Source organism: Peromyscus eremicus, chromosome 3 (assembly GCF_949786415.1).
Source record: "Peromyscus eremicus chromosome 3, PerEre_H2_v1, whole genome shotgun sequence".
NCBI lineage: Eukaryota > Metazoa > Chordata > Mammalia > Rodentia > Cricetidae > Peromyscus > Peromyscus eremicus.
The window spans coordinates 83325331-83344694 of record NC_081418.1 but is presented as its reverse complement, the minus strand read 5'-3'; the positions used below and the strand labels follow the sequence as shown (position 1 = coordinate 83344694).

Sequence of the window (19364 nt, the reverse complement as noted above, 5' to 3'; positions counted from 1 at the left end):
AGAAGCCCATTTGTCTCTGAAGAGGGCACTGTGAACAGTATTGTACTTACGTGTGTAGAACCTGATTCCACAGGGGAATTCAAGATGGCGTGCAAAAATACAGACAACACAAAGAAGAAAAATAAGTAAGCAAGAAAAGATAGAGCTAGGAAAAGCTGAAGCAGGCTGAAGAGGGCTCACCTATCTCTAGGGTGGAGGGGGGCCCAGACTGCTATCGGCCTGTTACCAGCAGTCAGCAACCTGGAGAACGGGGAAACAAAAGGACACAGGAGAAGGGCATGAGGAAAAGAAGTTAACCACAGTCCCGTGGTTTGTAGGTTTGTAGGGTCTATGAAATAAAGCCAACTCTGTTGGATCCGAGAAAGTTAATCCTGTTAATTTTTTTCCTGAAAACTTATTATGGTCAGACCTAGGAAAATAACATCAAAGAACGGGACAGAGTCTCCTTGTCCATTGGAAGCTTGTGTTGCAGAGGAAACAGGGCCCAGCTATTTATGAGGGCCCCATGCACCCACACACTCCCTTGCTTCTTCCTGCTGGACGACTAAATGAATTGCCCAAGGAGACACACACAGTTGCTTAGTTGCAAGCAGGCTGGGCCAAGAAAATGAGTGCCCAGCTAAGGGCCTTTCTACCAAACTCGCCCTTCTAGATAACCAGGTGCTGGAATCCAGGCCCCAGAGGACCCCCACAACCTTTGCTTATCAGTTAAATCCTCCGGTTCAAATGAATATCAAAGGGAGCCTCCAGGGAAGTGAATGGTTCTGCAGGGCGGCTCGCCTGCTGAGAAGATGTGAGAGGCAGGCGGCCCCACTCGCTCTCCGCCTGGCACTCGATTCCCTCAGGCATGCAATCCACCCTACCACCTCTCCTACCTGCTTCCCAACACTGCTTCTGAGTTTGAATCCCTCTGAGTCAGCCCTCTACAGCCTTATTCCCCTCTACAGCTATATTATTTATTTCAATTTAATTAAATTATTATCGTTTTAAGACCATATTTTAAGGCCTGGTCTCATGTAGCACAGGGTTCATGACCGGGGACTTCTCTTCTAGCAAAGTTCATTTTATCAAGGGTAATTTTCTACTATCTCCCCACTTCCCCCTGCCCCACCTGCTACCCTATTTTTCCTAATCTGACCTTAACAGCCCTTCCTTGAACTTGCTATGTTCCCTTGAGGTGTCCTTGAATTCTGGATCCTCCTGCCTCCTCTGTTCCAGTGCCTCAGGCCTGCACACCCATGCTTTCCTAGGTGGCTTGGGGAAGCACCTGGTACTGAATCCTGAATAGTCTAGCAGGGCCTGTTAGGCAGAGTATTCAGGAGAATTGCTCAGGGCAGCAGGGGGATGTTTTCTGCAAGACCCCTATTGTTAGGATCCTGCACCAGCACTGACACTGACCACTGACGTTTACCTATCACCTCTTCTAAAGAGATATGGAAGAAAAAAAAAATAAAATAAAAAGAAAAAAGAAAAAGAAAAAAAAATAAAAAAAAAATAAAGAGATATGGTGGAATAAGCCTCCCTGCCCCTATTCCATGTCCACTTGGCACCCCAGATGGTGACTTTCATTGGAAATGGGCCTTTTACAGAGCTATAAGTAAGGTAAGAATCAAGCTGAGGTTATAGAAACAGAGGGCAGCCCCTAAATACTACCAGAGCATCATCACAAGAGACAGGAAGGGGCAGAGGGGTCCACAGAGAGGACAGCCTTGTGAAGACAGCCAAGCTGAGCAGAGAACGCAGCTCTGCCCTCACACATCAAGGGACACTTGGGGATACCAGACCCTGGATGAGGCAAGTGCGGGAGAGGTCTGCACACCTTGGATTTAGACTTCCGGACTGCAGGATTGTGGTCTTAGACTAGCAGCCCTGGGAAGCATACAAAGACACGCCATTCCACATGAATTTCTGTTCAATATTAGTGTGTGTGTGTGTGTGTGTGTGTGTGTGTGTGTGTGTGTGTGTGTGTTGCTGAGGGTTGAATCCAGGGCTTCAAACATGTTAGACATTCTGTCTTACCAATAAGCTACATCTCAAGCCCTCCTTTATTTAGAGACAGAGTCTCACTGTGTAGACCAGGTTGTCCTCAAACTCTAGAAGATCTACCTGTTTCAGCCCTCCTGGTGCCGGGAGTAAGGGATCACACCACAACAACTGGCCCCTTCTCCACTTTTTATTTTGATACATGATACAGTTAAACTGCCTCAGCTGTCCTTGAATTCACTGTGGCGTCCAATGATCTTCCTGCTTCAGCCTTTCAAAAGCTGATATTAGGGCTGGTGCCATGGCTCTACAGCACTGGCTGCTCTTCCAGAGGACCCGGGGTTCAATCCCCAGTACCCACATGACAGCTCACAACTGTCCATAACTCCAGTTCCAGGGGATCCAACACTCTCACAGATATACATGCAGGAAAAACATCAATGCACATAAAAAATAAATAGATCTTAAAAAAAAAAAAAAGAATCTGCTATGACAGTCACATACCACCAAGTCTGCATTTTCTTTCTTTCTTTCTTTCTTTCTTTCTTTCTTTCTTTCTTTCTTTCTTTCTTTCTTTCTCTCTCTCTCTCTCTCTCTCTGTCTCTCTCTCTCTCTCTCTCTGTCTCTCTGTCTCTCTCTCTCTTTCTTTCTTTCATTTATTTGTTTATTTATTTTTTGAGACAGAGTTTCTTTGTGTAACAGCTCCAGCTGTCCTTATCCTAGCTCTGTAGACCAGGCTGGCCTCAAACTCAGAGATCCTCTTGCCTCTTCCTCTCGAGTGTTAGGATTAAAGGCGTGTGCCACCACCGCCTGGCCTGAGGTTGGAGTTTTCTAATGTATGAGACAAGGTCTCCCTATTTAGCCCTGAATTCTTGACCTTCTGCAAGCGCTCACCTTGGGAATCACAGGCGTGCCCCGAGGATCTTTTACTGTTCCAGCCACTGTAGTATACACAGAAGCTGGTTTGGGCAGGAAAAATTAATCTGATGCCTCGGAGACTCAATACCCAGGACAGCTGAGGGCCCTAGTGTGGAGAAAGTACACAAATATACACACGCACTCTTTAATAGTAAAGGCATGCAGCCTCATTTTGTAAAGTGAAATGTCCATGGAAGATCAGATGATCAAGATTCATTACCACCCAGGTGTGGTGGCTTGTGCCTGTCCTCCTGACTTTCTGGAGTCTAAGCAGCAGGCTAGCCACACACTGGAGAGCAGCCTGGGCTGCATGTTGAAATCCTGTCTCAAACTAATGAACAGATGAATGAACTGAACAGCTTCTTTATAACTAGAAGAAAATCTGCAGTGTTTGTGAGCAAGTGGCCTAAGAGGGTGGTACTGGGGGCTTGGAACAAGCTGGGCTCATTGCAGCACAGAACGGTAGGAAGTGGGACAGGGTCTAGGCAAGAAGTAGACCCAGCCAGATGTGGGGGCACATGCCTGTGACATCAGCACTACAAAGGCAGAGGCAAAAGTAACCGCTGTGAGTTCAAAGGCAGCCTTTACATAGTGAGTTTGAGGCCAGCGGAGGGTACATATTGAGACTTTGTCTTGAGTGGGAGGGAGGGAAAGAGAGGGGAGGGGAGAGGGGGAGAGGGAGAAAGGGAAAGAAGGAGAGAAGGAGAGGGAGAGAGAAAGGCTGGAGGGGTGGCTCAGTGGTTGATTGTGCACACCCGTGGTACACACATGTGCATGCAGAGAAAACATCTATACATATGAAAATAAAATTTTTGTCTGTTTGTTTTTGTTTTGTTTTGTTTTGTTTTCAGACAGGTTTTTCTCTGTGTAACTCTGGCTGTCCCGGAACTCTCTCTGTAGACAAGACTGGCCTCGAGCTCAGAGATCTGCTTGCCTCCGCCTCATGAGTGCTGGGATTAAAGGTATGTGTCACCACAGCTCTAACTTTTTTAAAGTTAATAAATAAATAAACAAATAAATAAATACATAAATAAATAAAGAGTGACGGCAGAGCAAGTAGATGAACTATATGTGTGTTTTTTCATGTATACACATATGGCTTTGGTTTTTCTTGGCGAGGGTAGACCTCTGCATCTATTCAGCTCTGCTTTGGAGCAGGTGTCTTATATGGATTACTTCTAAACCGCTCACCTATCCCATTGGAGACATTTTAATTTGCCTTTTCTTTTTCTGAAAATTTAATTAATGTGTGTTGCAGGGTGGGGGGTGTCACAGTACTGGTGTGGCAGTCAGAGGGCTACTTCCACCATGTGTAACATGGGTATTCAACTCATGTCATCAGGCTTTATAGCAAGTGTGTTTACCCATTACCCGTCTCACCCCCAACCCCTATTATTTTAAAGACAAGGTCTCGCTATGAAGCCCTGCTGTCCTGGAGATTGCTATGTAGATCAGGCTGGCCTCCCAAATGCTGGGACTGAAAGGTGTGGGTCACCACTCCTGCTCACCAGCCCCTTTATTTGACTTTTCTATAAGAAGACCCAAAACTAAATGAACCACCTAGAATCAAACAAGTGAGTGTTAAAGTACTGAGTTTAAACCCAAGTCCATATGCCCTGCATGAAGTCAGTCTGCTTTCCCAAGCCACAATCCTTTACTCCGTTATATTTGTGTGATGTGATATAGAGATCTCGCCCAAAGGTAGGACCATATCCTTGTTCCCTTATATGTCCTCAATGACTGGTGTATAGTACATTCTTACTAAGCATTCTTACTAAGTGAAGGAAGAAAGGGAGGGAGGGAGGCAGGGAAGGAGAGAGAGGAAGGAAGGAGGGGGGATGGTGTAATCTTCGAGGTAATGTTACACATATATAGCTAGTTGACCTTAACCAATGACACAATTGCCCTCAAGAGTTTGTTGAGGGGCTGAAGAGATGGCTCAGAGGTTAAGAGCACTGACTGCTTTTCCAGAGGTCCTGAGTTCAATTCCCAGCAACCACATGGTGGCTCACAAACATTTGTAATGAGATCTGGCACCCTCTTCTGTATACATAATAAATAAATAAATCTTTAAAAAAAAAAAGAGTTTGTTGAGAAGAAAAAAAACCAAGTTTTACCTGTTTAGTTTACATGTTATAAATGAATGCAGATAAGGAAGGAATCTCTGAAAGTGAGAGACCAAATATACACACATACATATATGCACACACGTATTTAACATCTGAGACATACAGTAGTAAGCGTTGGCTAACAAAGTGAATAAGTAAAGTACATGGATCTATGCATTTTTTTCTTGGAGTTTTCTTAATATTATTATCACTTTTTTGGCATTATGTTTGATATTGCTGAAATAGAGAGAGGACACCATTTAAGACCAACCTCAAATTATTATTATTATTATTATTATTATTATTATTATTATTATTATTATCATCATTACTATTTGTTGTTGTTGTTATTCCTCTTCTTCTCTTTGTTTTTTGTAAGTCCTGGAACTCACTAAGTGACCCATGCTAGTCTTGAACTCACGACAGTCCACCTGCCCCTGCCTCCCAAGCACTGGGATCATAGGTGTGAGCTGCCACCCCGGGCTCTTCTAATTATTTTGTATTCCGATGTAGTAGAGCAGATCTAGGGTTTCATGAGTGCTTGTCAAAGATGTAATCAGACATAATGATGTCCTGAAAGACAGGACCATGGCAGATACCACCAAGGTTGCTTTCTGTTGATTGCAGACTTCAGTGTGCTGAAGAGCTCCTGCAAAATCCCACTGATTTCCAGTTGGGCATGGTGGCATATGCCTTTAATCCGAGTGCTCGGGAGGCAGAGGCAGGCAGATCTCTGAGTTAAGAGGCCAGCCTGGTCTACAGAAGGAGTTCCAGGACAGCCAGGGTTACACAGAGAAACCTTGTCTCAAAATACAACAAACAAAAAGTTAACTTCCATGCCTTTCCCTATCCTCCCCCATCAAATTCTGGTTTGGAAGATCTGGGCTGGGGCAAGAGAGTCTATACTCTCCCCATCACTGAAGGAGTACAGACCATGTGTAAAGACCCCGACTTCCAAAGTTTCTGTGACTCAGTGTCTTTTCCTCAGCCTTCTGTTGCCAGTTCGGTGTTCCTACGTGCAAGCAGGCAGGCTGACCCCAAAGTGACTGGCCAGTCTGTCAACACCACCCCGGGAAGATGCGCCTTTCTGTGCCTTATTCCAATGTGATGGCATAAAGGGAGATGCTCTCCCAGATTACACGTGAGGAGCCAGGGCGAGCATGCAGAGAATGAAGGTGTGACTTACTGATCACCTTGCCCTTTCAACATCTAAATGGCCTGACCCAGCACTGACCCTGGACGCATGGCCCAAAAAGCACTGGAAAGAATTTAGGAAAGTTGACAGAGGAATCAGGAGGCAAAATAAGCTCAGCTCATATATTGCAGTAATTGCTAGGCTAAGGTCTCTTAGGTGCTTTCAGCTCTTTGTGGCATAAACTCCCCTCCGTTATCTCTGCCATCAGTCGCAGCAACAGGTCCTTACTGACCACCCACAGGACAGACACATCCTACACATTATGGGGTAGAGATTCTGACAGCTATCATTTCCCATTCCAAGCTTTCAGGCAGAAAGACCTCATCCATCTATCTTCAGAGATGAAATGGTTTTCTTCCTCCATAGCAGTCCTTACTTTGTTTAACTATCACTAATATTTTATGGTGTGTATGCATCTAAATTATTTTATCAGTTTCTGTTAATGTAGATTTAGGTGCATGCAGGTTCTTGTGATTTCAAGTCATAAAGAACCATATCATGCCCATCTTTGCATAGGAGAATCAATTGTTGCTGTAAGACCACATCCAGGAAGCCAATTGCTAGATTAAAGACTTGATTTTGGCCGGGCAGTGGTGGCGCATGCCTTTAATCCCAGCACTCGGGAGGCAGAGCCAGGCAGATCTCTGTGAGTTCGAGGCCAGCCTGGTCTACAGAGTGAGTTCCAGGAAAGGCGCAAAGCTACACAGAGAAACCCTGTCTCGAAAAAACAAAAAAACAAAAAAACAAAAAAACAAAAGAAAAAGAAAAAAAGAAAAGAAAAGACTTGATTTGGGCTTGGGCTCTTGGCATTTGAGCAGATGATGCCAATCACCTTCAAAGGTAGGTTAAGTCGGTTAAGTTACCTGACAATAATGTGTAAGGAAGCAACAGCTTTTTTCATTTCAATAGTGGAAACTATATATCAGAAAGTAGGTGTAACTGGGATTGGATACTTTATTTGAGACAGAGTTTCATTTAATTCAGGCTAACCTGAACTCACTTTGCAGCTGAAGGAGCCCTTGAATTCCTCATCCTCCTGCCTCTACCTCTCAAGTGCTGGAATTAAAAGCATGCACCATCATACCTAGCTTCTTTGGTTGGATAGCTTTTTAAATTTTATTTTATCATTAATAATTAGTATATTGTTATATATATATATTGATGTGTGTGTATAGTTTAGTATTCATTCACCTGTGTGGTCAGAGAACAACTTTCTTTCAAAAGTCAGTTTTTCCACCATAGGAGTTCTGGGTATCAAACTCAGGTCCTCAGGCTTGGCGGCAAGTGTCTTTACCCAGAATCATCTCACTGCCCCTGTAATTGGATTAATCATGTAACCATCAGGCAGAAGGAGTAAGCTAAACCTAAGGACACAGCAATCTCCATTGGTAGAATAGGAAGCTATTTGGTTCATTTGTGTGTCTGCCTTAGACAATGTCCATGTTGGGCTGGAGAGGTGGCTCAGTGGCTGCTCTTGCAGAGGACCTGGGTTCAGTTCCAGCACCTACATGGTGGCTCATAACCATCCATAACTCTGGTTCCAGGGGACCTGACACCTTCTTCTGGTCTCTTTGGGCATGAGGCACACAATGCAGTACATATACATACATGCAGGCAAAACATTCATACACATAAAATAAAAGAAATACATCTTTATAAAATGGTAGTGCCCATGTTTTCTCTATGCTGAGACATACTAATGATGGGGTATTTATTTATTATTTTTCAATACCTGGTATTAAATTGAAAGTCTCATGCACACTAAGCAATAACTTTATCCCCCAGCACTCTTTTTACTTTTTTTTTTTTTCCAAGACAGGGTTTCTCTGTATCCTTGTCTGTCCTGGAACTCATTCTGCAGACCAGGCTAGCCTCATACTCACAGAGAGCCATCTGCCTCCCAAGTGCTGGGATTAAAGGCATATACCACACCACCCAGATTCTTTTTACTTTTTAAGACAGGATTGCCCTGTCTGGCCTTGAACTCATTGTGTGGCCCAGATTGTCTTTGAACTTGAGATCCTCCTGCCTCAGTCTCTAGTAGTTGGGATCACAGGCTTACCTAACCAGGTCTGGTTCTGATACAGATAATCTGTGAGATTAGTTATGCTCAATAAGAAAATACATAAATACGTAGCTCAGCTGTGGATGGCAAGTAACCTTAAGCTAGCCATCTATTGTGGCTAACTCAGTCTAACTAGGCTAACGGATGCCCAGCTAGCTGGTAATACATTATTTGGGGGTTTGTCTCTGAAGGTGTATCCAGATAGAGTAGTAGCACTTCACAATGCAGACTGAGAGGATTTCCCAGTGTGTGAGCTTTACATACATTTTATTATGGTCTGTTATTCTCATCTCTTCATTTTATTGTTAGGTGCTGGTTTTAATCCTGCACAGTGCCCAATTTATAGATAATACTTTTATCATAGATGTGTCCTGGTAAAGGGGGACTGTATTTAGGGTGTGGTGCTCAGTAATTCAGGCCTCCACTGGGGTCTCGGGATGTGCCTGTTAGACATTTTATTGAACAATGAAGTGAGAGGCCCTGAATTCTTATGCCTCTTTAATAATTTCATGGGCTTTTGATAGTATTTTCTCCTCCGCAGTGAGGCCCCCCCCCCCCCCCACCTGTCCTGCATAGTCCAAGCTCCTGGAAAACTCTGGGCCTCAGCTCTCTCCTCTAAGGACAGTAGGGGGCGACCGTGACAACACTGTTTCCTGTTTTCAATTTTAAGAATCCTGAGTTGTCGTAAGGAGTAGATTATTCTCGGGTTGGCACAGAGAAAGGTGAGGACAGATAGCAGGCCAATATCATGGATCCCAGGCAGCTGTGAGGTAGATGTCATTTGGCTGCTCCCGGAGAAACCTGGCCTTCGGGGACCGTCGGACTATGCTTCAGGACCGGGAAAGGACAGAGCCTGTGTGCTCCTGGTGCAGCAGCATTGCGTGGGGGACAGACAGATCGCTCTGAACTAACTCTGTCATTTCCAGAGCTGTCTCCTTGAACGCTCATGACCCACCACTATGAAATAGCACAGCATCCTCACTGGACAGCACAGCCCCTCCTAGAGATGGGGCAGTCTCACGGGGATTTTTAACTAGGTCGCTTCCTCTTGCCCGGCTGTGTCAAAGAAGATCTACCTTACCTGGTTGGTTGTTTGCGAAGTGAGGGGGGCTTAATTTGTGCTGAGGGCCCTGACCGAGGCCCTTCTTTGGGAAATGCCTGTTTGATAAAGAGTGCCACCTGCCCGGCCCCAAGGCTCTAGGAGAGGGCGTGGTCCTTTGTAATGTGGCCTGGCTGTTTGTGTTTCTGGCGTTCAGGGAAAGGCTGCTCCTAATTAAAGGCGTAAATGCTTTAATCCCTGGCCTGGGGGCTTCCCATGGAGCATTAGCCCTGTTAGGAAGGAAGCGGATTGTAATCCCTTTAATAGAAGCCTGGAGGAACTGGGGCTTCCGAGTTGAGAGAATTTCTTCCTGTGATCTAACAATATTAACAAGCTGAATTTGCATAGACAGAAGTTTGGGGGCCTGGCTCTCCCTTCGGGGTACAGGGGTTGAAGTGGGATTCACGCTAAGAAGGGCTTTGGGAGCTTTCTGCAGCAATAATTAAAGTCCTACAGCATACTAGACCTGGAGTGAAGTAGCTAAATGCACATCACCTCCTTTGCTTTTCACAGTCAAGCCTGTGCGTGTGTATTGGGGCAAGTTTTTTTTATCAATGTGGAGGTGATTATTTTCACTGGAGGAAGGAGGGGAGGACTGAAGAACAAATGATGTCCCTGGGAGCACTGGATCCTGTTCAGGCAGTCTCCGTCGCTCGCTTCCCCCATTTTGCAACCTTTTAAACACGGTTTAGTGTAGCACAACCATGCTTCTGCAGTCCTATTGGTTACTAAATTTTTATTTAATACGTCTTACCCTACCCCACACAATGTGCCTCCCACACACACACCCAAGGCGAGGTATCTGGAACCCTTGAGGTCAGGATCAACCTTCAGAATTACAGAGAAAGCTATACAAAACTAAACAAGACAAAATTTACTTTCCAGCATATTTCCCATCCCTTACAAATGTAGAAAACATATGTTTGCATGTTAATAAAGCAGATACTAGAGAGGCGTATAACTCTGGGTGATGGTGGTACATGCAGAGGCAGGTGGATGTCTGTGAGTTCCAGGACAGCTGGGGCTACAAAGAGAAACCTTGTCTCAAAAAACCAAAAGAGAAAGAGAGCTATATAACAATGGGGATTGTGAGGAGAGAGAGAGAGAGAGAGAGAGAGAGAGAACAGTGAGGTCTGTGGAGAGGGCTCAGTTAGTTGGTACAGTGTTTACCACACTAGCATGAAGACCTGAGTTCATATTCCCCACATCCACATAACAAAGCCAGGGCATGGCGGAACGTATCTGTGCTCTCAATGCTGTGGAGGCAGAGAGGTGGATCCCTCCAGCTCACAGGTCAACTAGCCTACCCAAATTAGGTTCAATGTGAGACCCTGTCTCAAAAGGTGGGGGGTGATGTTGACTTCTAGTTTCTACAAGCATGCAAGCATGCTCCTGCGCGCGCGCGCACACACACACACACACACACACACACACACAGAGGTGAACACACAGGTGCACACAGATACATAAATACCACACACACACACACACACACACACACACACACAAAGGAGCATATTGTGTGTGGCAAGGAAAACTGAACAACTAGGGGTTTTCAGTCTCCAGTGAAGGACTCTCTGGAGTGGAGTTACCTGCCAGGCTGCAGGGATAGCACCCAGTTACTACTGCAGGCTGCTCTCCCAAGTGCCAAATAAATAAATAAATTTGCATCCTGTCTCTACGCACTTGGCAATCTCATTTGTCTTTTTGTTTTTGAACTTAGCATAATGTTTTCTGGTTTCATCGCCTCTGTAGCATGGGTCAGAACTTTCTGAGTAACGTTCCACACTATGCCTGCACCACAGCTGGGCAACCCATCCAGCTGCTGGTGGCCATTTAGGCATCACGAATTCTGCTGCTATGAGCAGTGGCATCCAGTATCTCTGATCCCCTGCTTTTAATTCCATATGATTTATGACTAAAAGTGAACTTTCCAAATCATATGGTTCTTCTCCATGTGTTTTTTAAACATTTATTTATTTATATTTGTATGTGCATGTGGTGGTCAGAGGGCCGCTTTCAGAAGTTGGTTCTCTCTTTCCACCACGTAAATCCCAGGTTCGAACACAGGTAGTGCCACTGGGTGGCAAGAATCTTTCGCTGCTGAGCCACACTGTGTGCCCCTGTGCTTAACTTTTGAGAGACTTCCAACCTATTTTCCCTAGCTGCACCGTTTTCCATCACCACCAAGAGTGTGTGAGAGTTTTACTCTCCCTGAATCTCAAGCACACTTGCTACTTTCTGCTCTGTGCTGTTTGTTTTTAAATAGCCTTACTAGTACAAGTAAAAGAGAGTAAGACTTTGACAAATATGTGAGCTGGGCTCTAAGGCAATATGAAACCCGCAGAGGCATGGGTTTAGCTAAACCCAGGCTGATGTCATCAAGCAACTGCCTCTCCTGGCAATAGCATCTCCCCTCCAGGACCATCCCGTCAGGTTTATTCTGGCCCAGTTGGTCCAGATGTACTGAGACTCCAGGAGGGCTGAGCCAGGGACAGGGGAACTGACATTCAGGGAGGGGACAACTAGCTACCCACATCACAATGACCAGGGCCAATGACCAAAACAGTTTCAATTGTGTAGGTCAGGGCTGATCTCAGGGGCAGGCATGTCCGTGAGACAGTGCCAACAGGACTTTCCATAGAGCAGGGACTCCTGAAGTTGGAAGGGCAGGAACATTGAGTCTTGTCAAAAGGAAAGGAGGTAAGCTCTGAACTAAAGCGGGCCCTGGGCTGTCTGTGTTCAGGAAGGAGGAAACATGGAATATCAGCTGAGGTCTGGCCAGTACCTAGCCAGGTCACAGCTGGCCGATCAGCATGGACTGCAGGGCAGAGTAGTTCCTGGTAGTGAAATGAAGGAGTGGTTGCTGGGGATGTAGCTCGGTTGGTGGGGTGCTTACCTTGTATACACAAGGCCCTGAGTTCAATTCTTAGCACCACATAACGCAGACAAGAAACCACTTGCTTTTTGGCTTCTTTTCTTTTTGGTCTTTGAGATAAGGTCTCTCTATGTAGTCCTGGCTGGCCTACAACTCACTATGTTGACCAGACTAGCCTTGAATGCCAGAGATCCACCTGCCTCTGCCTCCTGTGGTGTACACTTGTAACACCCAGTACTCAGGAGGTTGACATAGGACGATCAGAATTTGAGGTGATTCTCAATTGCACAGAGGTTTGAGGCCAGCCTGGGCTGCCTGAAACCCTGTCAGAAAGGTGTGTGTGTGTGTGTGTGTGTGTGTGTGTGTGTGTGTCTATGTGTGTGTGTGTGTGGAGAGAGAGAGAGAGAGAGAGAGAGAGAGAGAGAGAGAGAGAGAGAGAGAGAGAGAGAAATGGAGATAGAGACACAGAGACACAAATAGAAACAGAGACAGAGAGACCTACAACATGGCATTTCAGGGCTGGGCATGGGGGACATTGGACCTTCGTGTTCATCCTTCGTCTGGGAATACCTCACAACTTTCTTTACCTTGGACAGCCTGCTTCTGAACTGGAGTGCTGGAGCCCCAGGCCTGGGCCTTGCCTCCTCCGGGCAGGGCGAGCCCTGGTTTACACTGGCTGGGGAGATCCCACATTGCGTACATCTCTGCAACTCAGAGTCATCGATGTGTTAGAAGCTCAAAGTGGCCATACTGGGGGATTTACTTCCTAGGGATTGGCAGATGCTGTAAAGTCACAGCTTCTGTTCCTTCAAAAATTGGGTATTAAGCTTGCTTTGCTATTTGATGTACCTTTTGGAGAGGTGGAGCATCAAAGTAGTGAATTCTAATTCCTCCGAATCGTGCTTATAGTCTCCTCATCACAGGGCCCCATACACCCATCCCTAGTGCCTCCCTTGGCTCCAGGGAATATGCAAGGTAGAATTTTAGGGAAGGTGGAGAGGGCATGAGCTAAGGGGACCAGAGTAGTCCTGTTTGCTTGTATAGCTGTGGAAATAGTGGGATATTGCCTCTCTTTGAGACTGAGCAGGGCTAACTGACATGTCTTTCTAGGTCCGTGGCCATGGCATGTATGGTGAACCCCAAAAAGGTAAGTAATGTAGGTTTCTGTCCCCTATAACAGTCTCAAGAGTGAGCTACACGACACAAGGGAAAGTCTGAACCATTCTGGAGATTTATTTGTTCATCATGCGCTTACTGGGCACTCATGGTGTGATGTACCAGGCATTGGTGCTGGACTTCAGAGACTGAGAGAGCTAAAACAAGGTCTCAGTCTAGAGTACTTCATTAAGTTTGTTATTGTGGTGGTTGCTTTTGTTTTTGAGTATGTTTACTTTTTGTGTTTTTGAGACTGAGTTTCATTATGCAACCCTGGCTGACCTGGAACTTGTTAAGTCTTGCTGTGTAGACCAGGCTTGTCTCAAACTCACAGAGATCAGCTTGTTTCTGCCTCCTTAATGCTGAGATTAAACCACCACACTTGGCTAAATTCTTTTTTGTTTGCTTTTTTTTTTCAAAAGATTTGTTTATTTTTAGTTTGTGTGTGTGTGTGTGTGTGTGTGTGTGTATGTGAGTGTTTTGCATGTATGCATGTGTATGTGTGTGCCTGGTGCTCACAGAAGCCAGAAGAAGGCATTGAATGCCCTGAACCTGGAGTTATGCATGGTTATGAGACTCTATATGGGTGCTGGGAACTGAACCCAGATCCTCCACAAGATCAGCAAGTGCTCTTAACTGCAGACCCGTCTTTCTGTCTCAGCTTGCTTGTTCTTTGGTGGTTTTTAGGTTTTGTCTGTTTGTTTTTGATTTTGAGACAAGATCTCTCTCCATAGTCTTGGCTGTCCCAGAACTCACTCTGTAGACCAGGCTGGCCTCAAACTCACAGAGATCTACTGTGTCAATTAAGCTTTACTTTCTCCTTTCCCAAACCTTACCTCTAGTTCCAGATCTCCCTTTAACTATCACCAGAGGCATCTAGCTGTGCAGGTTGCCTAGCGACCGAGCACACTTTCCCCCACCCTGCAGAAAAATGGCAGATAGCTTGGACAGATATGAGTCACAGGAAAAAAGAAGACAGTTTTATTTTCTCCCATTGACCTAGCAACTTATAGATTCTTAACATTTTCTACCAATCACGTTTAAGATTACAGTTGAGCACATAAGAGCCCTCTTCTTAGATATTACCTGAATTTAGCCTTTAGTTAATTCATTTCCCCATTGGTTACTTCCCTTTGGGGTTGCAAATGATAATTAATGGTTATTGCCTCCCTATGTGATTCTTATCACCCCTCCGTTTGACCCTGGAAGCCTGGCTTTGCACTGCTAAGGGAATACTGCTTGTAAGTGTATGTATACCAGGACTTCCAGGGAATGAGAGGGCAGAGAAGAGAAAAGAGAATGGAAGAACTAGATGGGTAAGAACTTGAGAGGAACAAACTGAGATGGGGAAAAAGTAGATTGAAGGGCTAGAAGAGAGTACTAGAGGAACGAGATAAAAGATGAGGAAGAGCCAGATGGGGAAGAACAAGATGAGGAAGAACTAGATGAGGAGAGAGAAGGAGATGGGAGAGGAGATGATATGGGAAGGAACAAGATGGATGAGAACCTAGAAGGGGCAGAACTAGATGAAGGAATTAAGATAGAACCTAGAGGGAACCGCAGACAAGTGTAGAGAGAAATCAGGCTAGAAATGAGCTAAATATGAGAGCAGAATATAAGCTTGTAACTGACACAGAATAATAAAGTGTATGGACTAAGGAGTTTTGTGTACATAGATTCATTTTTTCTCATCAAAGATTAATTATCAGCTGGTTGTAGATTCTTCCTGGACCCTGGGAGGGGACTATCGAGGGGCTGGACCCCCGTAGTCCCCGATAATCCACCTGCCTTTGTCTCCCAAATGCTGGGATTAGAGGTGTGCACCACCATGCCTGGCTAACAGCCAGCATCTTTTGTGGTCCATGTGTCTTGTATTCCTGAACTTCCTGCTTCTACCTCTCAAGTGCTGTATTATAGGTGTACCACCATGCCCAGCTACTTCATTAAATTATTCTCTTAAGATTTATTATGTGTGTGTGTGTGTGTGTGTGTGTGTGTGTGTGTGTGTGTGTGTGTGTGTGTATGAGTACAGATGCCCTCAGAGGTCACAGGCATCAATCAGATCTCCCTAGAACTACAGGTAATTGTGGCTGCCTCATGTCAGTCCTGGGAATTGAACCGTGGTCTCCTGAAGGAACACTTGCACAGTGTATTACTGAAGCAGATGGGAAAGGAGGAAGGATTTTGTTCTTGAAAGCTGGGGCATAAAGAGATAGAGACTGACTGGGGAAAGGGACATTTGATCTGAGTCTTAGAAGATGCCCAGGAGTTGACTTGTTGGCAAGGGGAACAGTTTTTTATTTCATCAGGCAGTGAGCATGTGCCAGGCTCCTGTGATGGTGGGAAGAGGGCCCTGAGGGACAGAAGCCAGATCCCACACGACTCCTGATGCCAGGCCCCAAAGCTGCCTGTGATTTTATAGTCAAGAAGTCTTGAAAGAGCATTAAGTTGAATAATGACAGGGCCAGGCTCTTGTTTTCTTTTCTCACTTGTCCTCTAGAACTACGTGGACCTAGACATATACCAGAGCTCCTACATGGTCGACTATAAGCCCTTCACGAAGCACAAATACTCCAGAGTCACACCACAAGAGGTAGGGGTAGTTGCAGGCCTGTTATCCATTCTATGAGTCCCTGGAAGGATCTTTATTTATTATTTTATTTTATATGTGTTTCACCTGATGTATGTGTGTGTAGTACAAAAACTGTGTATGCATACAGTGCCCGAAGAAGTCAGAAGAAAGCGTTGGAGCCTCTGGAACCGGAATTATGGATGATCGTGAGCCATCAAAGTCAGCGCTAGTGACTGAACCCTGGTCCTCTGCAAGTGCAGTGACTGTTCTTAATCACTGAACTATTTCTCCAGGCCCATGATTATTATTTTAATGTGGACATTGTGGCTTTTAAAATAGCCGGTGACTGGGGACTTCACTTAGAGGTTTTGCATGTTTGTGTGTGCGTACACGTGCGTGCACGTGATATGCCAAAATGTATAGCACATGTAAAACTTGAAGTATTATACATTTATAGTTTAAATATCACTGATAAGGGCCAGCAAGATGGCTCAGCAGATAGAGGTGCTTGCCACGAAGCCTGAGTTCAATTCCCAGGACCCGCATGGTAGAGGGAGTGAACAAAGTTTTTTGACTTCCACATGTACCATGGCATGTGTGTGTATACCTCCACATATGCCGTGGTGTGTACACGTGCATGCACAACAAATAATTAAATGTAACAAAAAATGTAAATAACATTGAGAAAACCAACACTAATGTACCCACTAGTAACCAGCTTAAGCATGGCATGTGTATTCCTCCTCTTACACACATATTCTGAATGTTAGCCTAATCCCATGTGTTTATAGAATTCCTTTAATTTTTCTTGTTGTTTATTTTGAAAGAAAGTCTCACATGGTCTAGCATTGAGCTTGCTATAGAGCCAAGGATGCCCTTGAACTTGAATTCCTGATACCCCTGCTTCCACCTCTTGGGTCCTGGGAAGATAGGCATGTGTACCAGGCCGGGTTTAATGGTGCTGGGGATTGAACTCAGAACCAGGCAAGCACTCTCTCAGTGAGCAATCTGCCCAGACCTAGGCCCCTCCTCCTCTCCTGTTCCTCCTCTCCTCTTTTACTCTAAAGAGAGAATTACTTGAGCTGGGGAGATTACTCGTTTGATAAACTACTTGCTGTACAAGCATGAGGATCTGAGTTTGATCCCTAAAACCCACGTAAAAAGCCAGGCATAGTAACGTGTGCTTATAACCCCAGTGCTAGGGAGGCAGAGACAGGCGGATCCCTGGAACTCATCGGCCATGCGGTCTAGCCAGATGGGCACCAGTGAGAGATGCTGTTTCAAAAGATAAGGTGGATCTGAGAAACAACATCTGAAATTGATCTCTGGTCTCCACAAGTACTTGTACAGATGTGCACATGACCCCACCCCCCTCCCTATGGGTCGCTTTCATGAGAGCGCGCGCACACACACACACACACACACACACACACACACACACACACACATTCTCACACTCACACGGATTAAATAAAAATAAAATGTACTGTGTAATGGGGAACAATTTGTATGTGTGTTGGCCTGCGTACACGTATGTGCATCATGTGTATGCCTGGCATCCACGAAAGCCAGAGGGGGGCATCAGATCTTTTGGTACTGAAGTTAGTTGGTTTTAAGCTGCCATGTTGGTGCTCGGAACCAAACTCCAGTCCTCTGCAAGAGCAGCAAGTGCTAATAACCACTGAGCCATCTCTCCAGCCCCATTAGTATGTAATTTTTGAAAAGTGAATTGTTCATATCCTTCCGTAGCTCTCATTCTTGCTAAGCATTGTGGGTATCACTCATTTTCTGTGTAGTATTGGACTGTAACACTCTACGAACTCTCCACAGTGTGGGTGCTCCTTCCCTTGGTGGACACGAGCTGTTTTCTCCCCACTTGGATGCTTCTAAGAAGAGGAAGCCCATCCTAATGTGCAAGAGTTTCTTATGCCAGGAGCGGGGGTTGCTAATTCTCAAGTGTGTGAGCAACATGGTTTCCCCTAAAAGCTTCTAGTTCATACCATTGTTAGCAGTGGGTGGCCGCGGTGATACTGCTGTCTTGCGCAGCTTGAAAGGGTTCAAAAATTCGGTGAGTGTGGAATCATATGGTCGGTGGTCATAATTTTCCTTTTTCGGTTTTTGTGTTGTTTTTCAAGACAGGGTTTTTCTCTCTGTGTAACCCTGGCTATGCTGGTATTGCCTCAATGACTGGTCTAGAACACAAAGCTCCACCTGCCTTGCCTCTACCTCCCAAGGCTGGGATTAAAGGTGTGTGCCATCACTGTCCAACTTTTTCTTTTTTAAATTTTATATTATTTATGTTCGTATGTGTGTAAGGTACATTTGTGCCAGGATGCCCACACACACATACTACACAATTGCACAACCAAGCACACACAGTAAATAAAAGTGCTATAAAAAGAAATCAAAACTGGCTGGGCTTGTGGTGGCGCACGCCTTTAATTCCAGCACTTGGGAGACAGAGGCAGGTGGATCTCTGTGAGTCTGAGGCCAGCCTGGTCTACAGAGCAAGTTCTAGTACAGCCAAGGCTGTACACAGAGACCCTGTCTTGAAAAACCAAATAAATTTAAAAAAAATGTATGTGTCTGGGTCTTTTGCCTGCATATGTCTGTCCCACATGCATGCCTGGTGTCCACAGAGGCCGCAGGGGTGTCCAATCCTCTGGAATTGGAGTTATAGATGGTTGTGAGCCACCACATGGGTGCTGGGGACGGAACCTTGGTCCTTTGCAAGAGCAGCCAATGTTCTCAGTATTCAAGTCATCTCTCCAGCCCTGAACTTCCCATTTTTAAAGTAGTGTGGCTTTTGTCTGGAGTGCTTTGAGGGGCACTGCCTTGGGGACCTTTCTCAGTCTTCCCTTTGTTTCTACAGCAGGCCAAACTTGACACTCAGCTCCGAAACAAAGAGTTTTACCGGCCCATGCCCAACCCCAACCCCAAGTTGGAGGATGGGTACCCTGCCTTCAAAAGACCCTACATGACTGCAAGAGACTTGGGAGTCCCTGGCTTCTTCCCACCACAGGCTCCGGTCGCCCCTGTGAAGAATGAGAGCCGGTTCACCAGCACCTGCCATGTTGCATACCCAGCTTCCCTGGCTCTGTACATGGCCCAGTTTGAGCCCCACCGGCTTCATCAAAGAACAGACTTCCCATGCCTCATGGAGCCTGAGCTGCAGCCTGCTCCAGACGTGGCCAAAGGCTACCTTCTCCTCCCTGGCTGTTCCTGTCCTTCTCATCAGAGAGTCAAGGTCCCCATCTTGAACAGGTGGGGCCCCTTGATGCCATTTTACCAGTAGAGGTGTGAGAATGCCTGTTGTCTCAATGCGTGAGGAAATTCCACACCAACGCTCACAGAGAAGGCACCAAAAATAAACCTGGGAAGATGTTCCTTA

General features: G+C 45.6%; 1 protein-coding gene and 1 pseudogene across 5 annotated transcripts; one reads left to right on the top strand and one right to left on the bottom strand.

Moving 5' to 3' along the window:
- The window catches only part of LOC131906425 (protein SET-like), a 24530-nt pseudogene extending 11591 nt beyond the window's left edge, over positions 1 to 12939 (bottom strand).
- Spmip9 (sperm microtubule inner protein 9) lies at positions 11939 to 19364 on the top strand. Of its 5 annotated transcripts, XM_059257930.1 has the most exons (5): positions 11950 to 12071; positions 12843 to 13065; positions 13357 to 13393; positions 15902 to 15994; positions 18846 to 19364. In XM_059257930.1, exons 3-5 carry the CDS (start codon positions 13367 to 13369, stop codon positions 19266 to 19268), a joined length of 543 nt encoding a protein of 180 aa, XP_059113913.1. In that variant the 5' UTR covers positions 11950 to 12071; positions 12843 to 13065; positions 13357 to 13366; the 3' UTR covers positions 19269 to 19364. The 5 variants fall into 5 exon arrangements, with proteins under 5 accessions (XP_059113915.1, XP_059113912.1, XP_059113916.1 ...); XM_059257929.1 differs by lacking the exon at positions 12843 to 13065 and having other exon boundaries at positions 11940 to 12071; XM_059257933.1 differs by lacking the exon at positions 15902 to 15994 and having other exon boundaries at positions 11944 to 12071.

Coding starts and splice junctions, on each gene's coding strand:
- Spmip9 (XM_059257929.1), top strand. CDS start 13,367: ATGGCATGTATGGTGAACCCCAAAAAG. Junction 13,394..15,901: donor GTATGGTGAACCCCAAAAAG/GTAAGTAATGTA, acceptor CTTGTCCTCTAG/AACTACGTGGACCTAGACAT. Junction 15,995..18,845: donor CCAGAGTCACACCACAAGAG/GTAGGGGTAGTT, acceptor TTGTTTCTACAG/CAGGCCAAACTTGACACTCA.